At 40.9% G+C, this 12,334-nt stretch overlaps 1 protein-coding gene across 2 annotated transcripts in view; it reads left to right on the top strand.

Moving 5' to 3' along the window:
• The first annotated feature begins 939 nt into the window (after window positions 1-939).
• The window catches only part of ZZEF1 (zinc finger ZZ-type and EF-hand domain containing 1), a 168,770-nt gene continuing 157,375 nt past the window's right edge, over window positions 940-12,334 (top strand). The window contains exons 1-3 of one of the 2 annotated variants that reach the window (XM_030185993.1): window positions 940-1,348; window positions 6,900-7,044; window positions 7,137-7,364. In XM_030185993.1, coding sequence (XP_030041853.1) covers window positions 1,004-1,348; window positions 6,900-7,044; window positions 7,137-7,364 — 718 coding nt within the window. In that variant the 5' untranslated portion in view covers window positions 940-1,003. The remainder of the gene's footprint in view (window positions 1,349-6,899; window positions 7,045-7,136; window positions 7,365-12,334) is intronic. The other variant, XM_030185994.1, reaches the window with a different exon arrangement.

A 12,334-nucleotide genomic window follows, 5' to 3' on the forward strand; every position in this document is an offset into this window, starting at 1 on the left:
GTGGCCAATAATTAAAGATGACTTCGGGATTTGAAGTTTTGCACATGTTGCCGTTTTTTGACAAAGGTACATTACTTACTTGCCCCGACCAAATTAGAAGTTACATAAGTTATTCTTCAAGATAATTTATTAAACGCGCGGGGTTTTTTATTTGGTAGCTGTCCATATTCTATACATCGCAAATGAATATCATCAGAATCAGATGATGTCAAGAAGAATCATGTAGGTACGTAAGATAAGAAGCTCTCTGATCTTTAATAAGAACACATTCACACAGGCTTGATTTTCAGGATATCTACATATCCCCCTCCCCCCGAATATATTCAGGAGAGGTATTATGCAAATATATATCATACATACGGGAGAGATCCTGAAAACCTAGACTTTTTTTTTTTAATTGGTGGTCAGAATGCACAGAGATTCACGCAAAGTTTTGCAGAGATTTTTGCTTCAGACCTCTTAGTTTTGTTGAAGATTACAGTGCAATAAAAAAAATAACTTTCTGGTGCTGAAATGTACAAAAACTGGAGACTGAAAAAAAGGCAATGCAGCTGAAATAAATAACAGATGATGGATGCCAAGACTCTAACAAACTGGAGAATACAAGGACTGAAAATGCCAAACTTGACTGTAGACTACTACAGCTGTCAGCATACAAGGCTCCAGGGGGGGAAATGATTAATGCACATTGCAAATGGAAATGCAACCCTACTGGCCGTAAGAGCAACCACTGGTCTGGCCTGTGCCTGGCTCTTTAAGGCGGTGGTTCTCAATCAAACCTCCTTGCCTGCCTCTTTGCGTGTGACGTCACAGCGCAGCGCGGAAGCGACGACTCGTCCAAGGCGGAAGTGGTTCGCGGCCTTTCGCGACAATTCGCCGGGCTCGGCGCTTGACGGCGGTGTGGCGGACAGAGCCGGGATCGGAGAGTGACAGCTGTCTTGCGGTCGGGGCTTCTTGAAGCTCTCCGAGTAGCCCTGGGGGGGCGGAAGAGCGGCTCGTGCCTATGGGGAACGCGGTCAGCAACGCCAGCGGCGATGAGGAAGAGCTGGAGAATGGCGGAGGAGGAGCAGGGCCGGCGGATCCCGGCACGGCGCCCGCCCGGCTGCCCCATGCGTCCGACTCGGTGGCGCTGCCCGTTCCCAGCCTGCTGCTGGAGCAGTCCGAACTGCGGGAGGCAGCGGCGCGGCTGCGGGACGCGGCCGCTGCTGAGTCACTGGTGGCTCGGCACCATACCGCCGTGCTGCGATGGCTGGAGGAGCGCGTGAGTCGCAGCGAGGAGACCGTCAGCCTGGAGCAATTCTGCGAGATGCTGGAGAGCCGCGCCGGCAGCCGGGAGGAATGCGAGGAGGTACGGGGAGGGGGCAAGGGACCGACTCACAGTAAGGGGAGGGGGAAGGACATCAACACTTCTAGTGGTAATCCTACCCTGCTGGGTAAAGAGTGCATAGTAGCGATCCCGGTTTGCTCAATGCAGTATAGTGCCCTCTGTAAGTTGGGCAGTAGGATTCCCGTTTTGTCCAGAGTAGAGGAACCAGTGGGAAACTCAATTTACCAGTGTAGAGGGCAGCCCCTGAATCCCTACTTGCTCAACGTAAAGGGACATAGCAAGTGTAAAGAATAACACCTTTTGCTTTGTGGAGTGGACAGTGAGGATGGTAGTTTGAATCCTGTCCTCTAGAAAATGGGACCAAGAGGTGAACATGAAAGATCTCATTTTGGCCAGTATAGTGAAGTCGGTATGGGGTTGATTTTATCATAGGTCCATAGCAATGTTCTTCAAAGATCTCATATTATCTATAGCAAAACTTTATGAACAAAAAGGTTAAACATTTGTATTTCCTGTAAACCAAAATATGCATTTACTTAATGATTTTGTATGGGGCGATCGGACAGTATGTATTTGGCTATTAATACTTGGGATAGTTCAAGAAATGGGATAAGGCACTTATGCCAGTTTCTGCTCTTAAAACTTTGAATTAAGTCAACGTTTTGGTGGAGCGGGACGCCAAAATGGTAAATGGTTAGTACACAGAGTAAGGACTAGGGTCTTGAAAAATGATAATTATAATGTAGGCTGTAGTTTTTTTTTGTAAAGAAAGATCCTTGGAGCTTTCCAGTGTTACCAATGTGACATGTTTTGGCTAAGAGTGAATTTCAGTTATAGGAGCCTTGATCAGGTTCCTTTGTCTGCCAGAGGTTCCAAAAACCTGTTGTGCCCTTAAAAACTTTATTATGCTCTTATCTAATGACTCAATAGATTAGAGTCACTCAAACAAGAAATTTGAAAGCCCAAAATGACAAAACCACAAAGTGTGAATAATTTCAAACATAACAATGGTAACGATTGCAAAACTATCACATTCTGGCACAAATTATGAATAAATTTTTATGAGTCCTGTTCTTCTACACTGTGTAAGTGAAGTGGGACATGAATAACAGAATCGGGAGCCTGTCTTTTAACCTTTTGGATAGTTAGAAGGCCATGATGTGCTCCAAAGACTCTCATTAAAGCTTTCATCCTTCTGAAACTCTTGGTAAATGTAGTAAGGGGAAACATGTTAATTATTTTTAACTGGAAGTTGTGATCCTCTTTTTTTTTTTTTTTTTTGGCCAGGGTTCAAATGACTGTGTCCACATAGAAGGTGGTTGGCAGGGTCTATTCCCATCATATTGTTCACAAGGCCAAGAAAAGACCATTTTCTTTTCATGGTTCAGACCTTATACTTGAGCTTACCACAAAGAGGAAGGAGGTATTCTAATACTGATGAGTTTTACTATAGCCATATAGTGTGTGTGTGCGAGGGGAGGGGATTCCAAGAGGGAAGCAGCTGAACTGTTTACTGTGACAATGAGGCATATTTTCAAAGCACTTTGGGAGGCTAAGTTCCATAGGTTTCTGTGTAACTTTGTAAGTCTAAGTGCTTTGAAAATACACCTCAATATCTCCTTTACAGCCAGAGTGTGTAGAATGGCTTATAACCTGAGGCAACTGATCAGTTTCAGTTGACAGCATTAAATGTGTTTTAACATGACTGGCATTTCTCTTGTACTGTATTAAATATAGAAGATATGAGGAATTCTATCATTTTTAAACCAAAGTGAGGAAAAAATCATTCTGGTGCATTCAGTGCTACTGTTCATAGTCTGATGAGAAGTTATTGGGAGACTTGGTGACAAGACATAAGAAGAGGGCAGGTTGTTGAACTGATTATTTGTACTGTTTGACTTGAATAGTTTCTAACCTCTGTCAAACAGGGATGTCTCTTATGTGTTTGTGCCCAGCACTGTAAATGTCTAGTAGCACTATAGAAATTAGTACTAGAAGATGTCGAGGTCTGGAATGGCCTAATAGCGGAGGTGGTGGAGGTTATAACTGTGGCAGGCTTTGGACCTGCTTGGGAGAAATGGAGAGGACATTGGTGCTGGGGGGGGGGGGGGGGGAGTGAGGAAGGTTGAGTTACATAAGAGATGTTATATGTCTACACAAACTGAATCAATTTCAACTGGGTGGACCACTATGGTCTTTGGTCATGTGCTATGTTATGAGAAGAATGAGCTTTTGTATTTTATCTATAGTGGCACTGAAGTGCAGAGATGACCAAGCTCATGAATAATTGCAAGGGAGTATTGATCTGATGGTTTTTGGTTGAATCCTAGCTCATCTCTTTCCTAGCTCTTTGAGTGGTATACTGTAATTTAGACTATAAACATAAGATACAGAATGATCATTGAGGTTGCTTTCCCATGCCAGAAAATGCATATATAAAACCGCTTCTCTGATATGAGGGTCCTATTGAGTTCTGTTCTATTATACCTGGTAATGCCTTCCTTGGGTGCTTATCTGTGACACCCTTTTAGTTCTGTGAAAGCTTCTTCTAGAAGCACAGAATGCAGTAGAAACCCGAAAAGGTCAAATTCTCTTGTACTTTCTGATGATTCTGGTGCTTTTACTTCCATAATACATTAGATATTAATGTCCCGAGGCCCTCTTCTTTGAGATGGGACTGACTGGGATTTTCTTGTTTCTAAGATTCACAAGGGGAGTGGAATGTTTTCAGCTCAGTTACCTGTTACTGGATGTTCTCACTTCTTGTACATTTATTAGTTCAACTCTATCTATTTTTCCTTCTGAAGCTCCAGAACTTGCCAATAGAAATGTCACTATAATGTAAGTTTAGGAAAACTCTAAGTGTATTTTTATTTACATTTTTGACCACGCTGGAACAGGATCATACAATGCACAAGACTGAAATTCACTCAGGAGCTTTGATCAATGAAACATAATGTTGGAGAATAACATTTTAAAGCAGTGAAAACACAGCTGGAAGAAACTAAGGATAGTTTTGCTGGCTTAACTTTCTCCCATCATGAATGTGGTTATGGTATGATCCCCAGCTGCAATAAACGTTTCCAGGTTTGCTTAAATATATGCCACTGCAGATTTTGAACTGAAGCACATGTAAGAGTCAGCAGAGGGAAGTGGAAGACAGTCCTGACACTGCACTTGTACTTTGACCTTCATGTTTTTCAACCTGAGGAATGTTTGTCAAGGGTAGAGCTCATGAAGCTATTCCAGTTCAAGCTTAGATTGGGTTTACTCACTCTATTGTAGCATTAGCAGTATCAACTTATTGTAAATTGACATGCATCAAGTGTTCTAGGGAGCGTCTGCAAATAACCTGGTCAGAGTGTTTGCAGCTGTAGTGTTTTACAGATAAATTTCTATCTGTGTAGGTTGATGAAGGTTAGTATCCATTTGCATTCCGCTATAAATAATTCCCCACTTGCCTCCTCATTCTCTTCCTCCCCATTATCTCTTGTGTAGGTTTTTCTGCTTTAGCTTCATTTTACTGCATTGGCGGCTGCCTCTGTGGTGCGCTGTAAGCCACATTGAGCCTGACACTGTTGGGAAATTGTGGGGTACAAATGAGATAATAAATAGTGCGCCAGATGCGTAACGTTTGTGCTAAAATGGCAGTTATGTGCGTGTTTGCTGTTTCAACCCTGTTTTAGTATATAGTAGTAAAAAAAGGCCCATTTCGTTACGAAAGGAAATGGGCGCTAGCAAGGTTTTCCTCCCCCCTCCCTCGCTCTCTCCCTCTGTCCCCTCCAAGTCCCACGGCCCCCTTTCCTCTCCTCCGATTTCCATGGCTTCCTTCCTCTCTCTGTCACTTTACTCTGTTCTCCCTCCGAGTTGTAGTCCCCCCTCCCTCTGTCATTCTCCTTCGCTCTGTCCTTCCTCCGAGTGCCAGTCCCCCCTCTAAAATCACCAACCCCCCTCTCCCCCCCCTCTCTTACCGGGCTCCCGTCGGCAGCATTGAAGAACGAGCAGGATCAGCGCGTCTACTGCCTTTCCTTCTCTTCGCTCTGAACTCTGGTCCTGTCCTCATGTCCTGTTTCGGCAAGGGCGGGGCCAGAGTCAGAGCGAAGAGAAGGGAAAGCAGCAGACTCGAAGGGATGTATGACGTCAGTGTTATCTACCGCAGGTAGCAGACCACCTCTGGCGGAAGCCACGGTCCCAGGCAGCGTCAGAACGTTGGAGGTGAAAATTATTATATAGGAAGTGCACTTAGGTGCCAACAGTACCTAACTCTTTAGTGTGTAACTGCAAGGGGGGTGTTCACATGGGAGGGGCATGGGTAGGCCATGCTCATGTCACCAAACAATGCGCTGTGCATACCTAAATCTGGCATCTGGTGTGCGCATTGACATAGTGTAAGTGGGTGTGCTTAATGTTGGCACATGATTGCCAAGTTTTGCTAGTATTCTGTAACAGATTTGAAGTTCTGGAATACCAGTGTACTACACAGACGTTTGGGGCTTAACTTATAGAATTGACTTCTTAATATGGAATTATGTCGGTAAAAAGAAATGCAAAATCCAGCTAGTTATGTTGTATTGCAGAGAAATTAAGTCTCCTGACAGTTGAGCCTTTTTTTATTTAGTGTTTTACCACAGCTGAGCTTCCAGTTTAGTCATAACCTGCTCCTTTGATGCCCCTTAAGGTCCTGTTGGAAGGGAAGGTTGGAAACTGAAGGTTCAGTGTGTGTTTGTGTGGTCATCAAAGCTGCTTCTCTGCTTAGTCCTTAGCCATCATAATGATACAGGGGAGCTACATTTGACCCTCTACCTCAGGGGTATTCAAACCTGTCCTAAGGGTCTATAGGCTATTCGGGTTTTCTGGGTACCCCTAATGATTATGCATGAGAGAATTTTGCATGCCTGTCACCTCTATTATATACAAATCTGGCCTATGTACCCCTGCTCCACCTCATCTGTAGGTATTGCTGTCCTGCCTCCACCTTCTTGATGCAATGAGCAGAATCTGAATCCAAGAATCACCTTCGTGCTCCTGGGTGGTATTGATGCCTGTAGAAAATCAAGTCATCTCTGAAATATAGGATTCATTTTATTCACTGATAAGAGTAGAAAAAAAAACTTCAGTGGCCTTGCAAGTACTGGGAGAAAATGCTTTCCCTAAAGAATAATGCATATAGTGACTGTGAAAGTCTTTGAGAGAACTTGAAATGAAAATTCACTATTTATAATAATTTAGCTTGGTATAATGTTTTGCTTCCTAAATTGGATCTCAAAACACCATATGGTTCTAGATATTTTTTTAAATGTAGAGAATTTCTACAGCGCAGTTGTATGCAAGTTCATTAAAATGGTCTTAAAACACCGAAGCTGCAGTAACAGACAGTCATATAATATTACACATTGGCAGAAGTCATCACATGTTCTGTATAAAATTGAATTTTTGTGATGTGGCTAGTCTTTTGAAATGCACGTTAAACTCTTCTGAGTTGTTGCTTTTTTTAAATGTTTGCTTTTAGTCTATTTTCATGTGTCTATGTTTCTCCTAGTGCTTACTTCTTTAAAATGACACTTATTTGTAGGCATTTGCACAGTTTGATGCAGAAGGGGATGGAGTAGTTGACGTGGAGAGCATGGTAGAGACACTCAAGACTTCCAGTGGAGCTAATCTTAAGGGAGAGCTTAGTCATGTAATTAGACAATTGCAAGCTTGCTCGCTTACACCAGGTAAGATACTGGCGATCACTGTCCATGTTTGGTTTTGAATACTACTTAAGTCACTTAAGTATTTTTTTCTTTTCTTTTGTATTTCTTTTCAGGTTTTATTGACATCTTCTCTAAATCGAGGGACCGTCTAGGATTTCACTCTTCAAAGATATTGCGATTCCTACACCGGAATCGTATTTCTAGCACTGTGATCCCCTTTCCCATCTTGGAATGTTCCAATAACATCTGTACCATGCGTTTGTCTGTGCTGAAGGATTATTTAGATCGACTTTTACAAAAAGAAAATGGTATGCAGCTTTATAAGCAATGTGAGAAGTCTGGTGAGCATCTCAACAGTCGAGAAGATTTTAATTCATATTCCTTGGGTTTTTTTTGCGCTTACTAGCCTCCCTCTTTTTTTGAAGCAACCTCCTATTGCTTAGGAAAGAATCGTTTTTGATCTTCCGTGGTTCTTCCTTTTTCTCTGTTTCTTTCTGAACTGAGGTAACAAACAGTTGTTGACAAACAAGTATGATTTGTTATGGGCTGGATTTAACTGTGATCATAAATGCTTCCAAGATTTTCATATCCAACATGAATTGATAATGATTGAAAGCTATTACTGTCTGGGTGGCCCTTTATAGATCCATGTGAAATGAATGGAATGTCTTCTGTTAATGCGTTTTTTGGAGTTATGTATGGAAATAGTACAGAATTGAGGGCTGGGTGAATTTAATGTAAATCAAGTTTATTTAAATTACTAGTCAAATTCTTTACTGAAAAAAGTGAAGCTATAATAGGATTGTCTATATTATTGTAACTTCATTTAGATTGATTGATTTGAATAAAAATATTGATTTTTATTTATTTGCTGCATTTGTATCCCACATTTTCCCACCTATTTGCAGGCTCAATGTGGCTTACATTATACAGCAATGGCATCACCATTAACAGAGTAAGAGGTCCAGCATATTGTTACAATTAATGCACAAGAATAAGAGGTAGGTAGGGTAAATAAAATGATAATACATAATATACAAGTGAGAGTAGGAAAAAATGTAATGTTCAAGAATGATATGATAAAATAATCAAATCAGAAGGGATCAATATTGGTTGGTTCTGGTATAGATTAGGAAACAAGTCATTAAGGAGGATTCTTTTTGTAAGTCTCTTTGAACAGGTACGTCTTCAGTAACTTCTGGAAGGTTGTGAAGTCGTGCGTAGTTTTTATAGTATTCGGTAGTTTATTCCATAATTGTGTGCAGAGGTAGGCGAAGCTAGATGCATGTATTGATTTGTATTTAAGACCTCTGCAATTGGGGTAGTGGAGGTTTAGGAAAGTACGTGATGAACTTTTGGTATTTTGTGTTGGTAAGTCAATTAGGTCTGACATATATGATGGGGCCTCTCCATGAATGATTTTATGAGTTAAGGTGCAGATTTTGAATGCAATTTGATCTTTTAATGGGAGCCATTGTACTAACAGAGAATTTCAGATAGTGAGATTTGAAGTTCACCTAGAAGTTATGGCCAGCAAAATGGTTGAAGCTTTACTAAGGAGACGGGAAGGGACATAAGCCAACCAAGACACCAAAAGGTTGCAATTAATTTATTGAATAAATATCAGAGCACATACAGACTCGACACAGAAACATATTTCAGCAACAAGACGCCTGCTTCAGACAGGAGTCAGTATATCTAAAAACACAAGCAAAAAGCTATTAGACATATAAAAAGATATGTTAAAATAACTTCAGAAGAACAACAAACATATGCACCACTATGCTAAAATTAACATATAACAAATCTGGAATATATTGGTGTCTTGGTTGGCCTACGTCCCTTCCCTACTCCTTGGACTTCTGTGAACTTGTTTTCATAGGGAGTTGTTCTTTTTGCTGTACCCACGGTGAAGCTTTACAAAGCCACAAAATTATTGACCATTTAAATAGACATAGCTTAATGGGAATGATCATGGGTTAAAGCAAAGGCAAGTCTTGCCTTACTAAATTATTAGATTATATTGAAGATATAAAGGAAAAAGTTGGTAATGATGATCTGGTTGATACAAAAACAGATTTTAGAAAGGACATAAAGACCGTTTTACTAAAGTGTGGTAAAATCTGGGGTTAGCACATTCTAGCGAGGGGCTTTTCTGTGTGCTATGGCCAGACTTAATACAGCTCTTTGTAGGGCGTGTCCTCTTGTATTTTGTGCAGGTCGTGCACTGTTTAGGAAGCGCTAAGTGCTTCTGAGTTAACCCTGCATTATCCAGTTAGCATGCACCAATCCTAATGCACTAGCTGGATAATGCAGGAATGCCCTTGACAAGCCCCCTCCTAAAAATATTTTCTGAAAATAGGTAATGCGTGGGATACTTTGCGCTAATGGGCAAATACTGCAAAATATTTTACATAACATAACACAGTTTTGAATTTATAATCCGCCATACCTTTCAGTTCTTAGCAGAGTACTGTCACAAGAAGCTGGACATTACTAGGAAATACAAATAACAATAGAATCATAAAACTAATACTACCATCACTATTCTGTTCTAACCTATTTTTGCCAATTATTACTACCCAATGCATATTGTTGAAAGAGAAATGTTTTAAGGTTCCATCTAAACATTTTATACGTCAATGAAAGAGCTGAAAGAGAAGAGATCTCCTTACTAAATTTTGCTGCCTGATATGCCAGAAGTTTCTTAAACAGTTTTATTCTTATCCCCCTACAAGTTAGAAAGAGAAAAAAAATTAGATTTCCTATAAGACTTAGATGAATTAGTAAATAAATAATGGTTGTGTTTTGTGGTAGCTTGTTGGTGCATGCTAACTACACATTTAGAGCTTAATGCCCTTTAGTAAAAGGACTCCATACAAATTGGAATTGAGATGTCCAGGTTGGACCGTGTCAGTTTCTACTAGTAAGGAAGAAAAGAATCTTCCAATGTAGACCCTTTTCTAAAAATTTGCAGGAATGGACATGTATGTGCTGGTTGCGTGTTGTGGCAGCACCCAATTTACAATTCTCGATGTCTAAAATATCAATGGGATCAACACGACAACGTATTCATGTATGTAATGTGTCATTATAGAAATGTCTGTATTTCCCCAGTTGTCAATATCATTTGCCAGTCTCACTTTCGAGAGGAAGGGATAAAAACAAAACAAAACCTGGGGGATTAAGGGACGACTTCCCTTAAGACTTCCAGTAGAGCACAACATGGCACCTTTCTATAACATAGACATCCCTGGAAGAAGTGTAAATTCCAACATTGATCTTGGGGGCCATAAACATGTGTTGTTCTTCTGAAATTAGAAATGCACATGTATATTTTAGCTCAGCCCAGAATATATTCAGACCATGCCCCCTTGCTATATGTGTGTAGTCATGATTTGGGTGTGTATATCCTGACTTTCTAAAATCAAGATTTAGGAACATAGTTATCAACATTTCCTTTGATTCACAGGCACAAAAGCCTCCTACACTTGAAATATGGCAAAGCAACACCATGCCCCTAAAGCTGTGGCTCCCATTACAGCTATTGCCCCTGTGCAGACTGAATTCTTGGTCCAAGGCAAGATTCTGGTTTCATGTGGTAAATGTATGCACATTGAATCCCTCTTGAAAGAAGTATAAGAACTAAGAGAGGATGTGGCAAAACTAAGAAGCATCTGTGACAACCAGAAATTCATCCAGGAGATTGCTTAGACTCATCAACCCTACTGACTACTGTCTTATGCCGCTCATCCATGTTGGCACAAATGATACTGCTAGGTATTCTACTGAACATATCAAACATGACTTCATGGCTCTGGGTCAGAGGGTAAAGCACCTAGATGCTCAGGTGGTGAAGGAAAAGGCCAAATGAGGGAAATTCGCATGTGTGACTGCGTGGAAGGTGCTGATGCAAGTGCTTCGGTTTCCTAGTCCATGGGATGATTTTCCAAGAGCTACTGGGCAGTGATAGTGTCCATCTTTCAAGGAAGGGACGAAGTGTCTTCAGTAACAGACTGGCTAAAGTACTAAAGAGGGCTATAAACTAAATTTGCTGGGGATGGGTGAGAAAAGCTCCAAAGTAATAATCCTTAGGAAGGTAAGACATCAAATACCCTTATAGAAAATGGAGAAAAAAGTAACATCTGGAGAGCCTTGTATACCAGTGCTGTAGTACAGGAAATAAATTTCTAGATCTAGAGGCTGCAATGATAGAAGCTGAATTGGATTTAGTGGCGGTCACGGAGACGTGGTTCACAGAGAGCCATGACTGGGATATAGTGATACCTGGCTATAATCTATTCAGGAAGCACAGGATAGGAAAAAACGGTGGAGGACTGACATATGTTAAGAATATTAAAGCAACAGAACTGCAGGACGAGTGGGGTAAGGAAGAAGCACTTTGGATTAAACTAGTAAGAGGGAAAGGAAAATATATTTATATTGGTGTAATATACAGGTCACCTTCACAGTCAGAAGAACTGGACAGAGACTTAATTGAAGACATCCACAAAATAGCTAGAAAAGGGGAAGTACTGTTGATAGGTGATTTTAACATGCTGGACATTGATTGGGGTGCCCCTGCTGTACGGTCGTCTAGAAGCAAAGATATCTTGGATTCTCTACAGGAAGAATTGTTTCAGCAGTGGGTAACGGAACCAACATGAGATGGAGCTAGCATAGACCCAGTGCTCACAAATGGGGAGAATGTTTCTGATGTTACGTTGGGAGAACATTTGGTATCTAGCAATCACCAAATGGTGTGGTTCAATATTAAGACAAAGGAGGAGATGTCCTACATTTCAAAAGAATTAACTTTGCTGAGATGGGGAAATTTCTCAGGAAAGAGTTAGTTGGATGGGAACAGCTGAAGGAAGTAGAACAGCAGTGGGCAAAACTGAAAGTAGCTATTTTAAAGGCGACAAATCTTTGTTAAAAAATTACATAAAAGTAAGAGGAATAGAAGGCCGCTCTGGTTCTCGAACACAGTAGCTAAAATGGTTAGGGAAAGAAGGTTAGCTTTCATACGTTACAAGAACAGTCAGAAAGAGGAGGGCAGTCAAAAATACCTCGAAAAGCTAAGAGAAGCTGGAATAGCTGTCAGGAATGTGAAGAGGCATATGGAAGAAAAGATAGCTGACATGGTAAAATTGGGAGACAAGACATTCTTCAGATATATAAATGACAGGAGGAAGTTCTATAATATCATTGTGAGGCTCAAAGCTGAGGGGGAGGAATATGTAGAAGCTGATAAGGATAAAGCTGAACTGCTCAACAGTTATTTGTGTTCTGTGTTCACGGATGAAAGGCC

The sequence above is a fragment of the Microcaecilia unicolor genome, chromosome 13 (genome assembly GCF_901765095.1).
Source record: "Microcaecilia unicolor chromosome 13, aMicUni1.1, whole genome shotgun sequence".
Taxonomy (NCBI): Eukaryota; Metazoa; Chordata; class Amphibia; order Gymnophiona; family Siphonopidae; genus Microcaecilia; species Microcaecilia unicolor.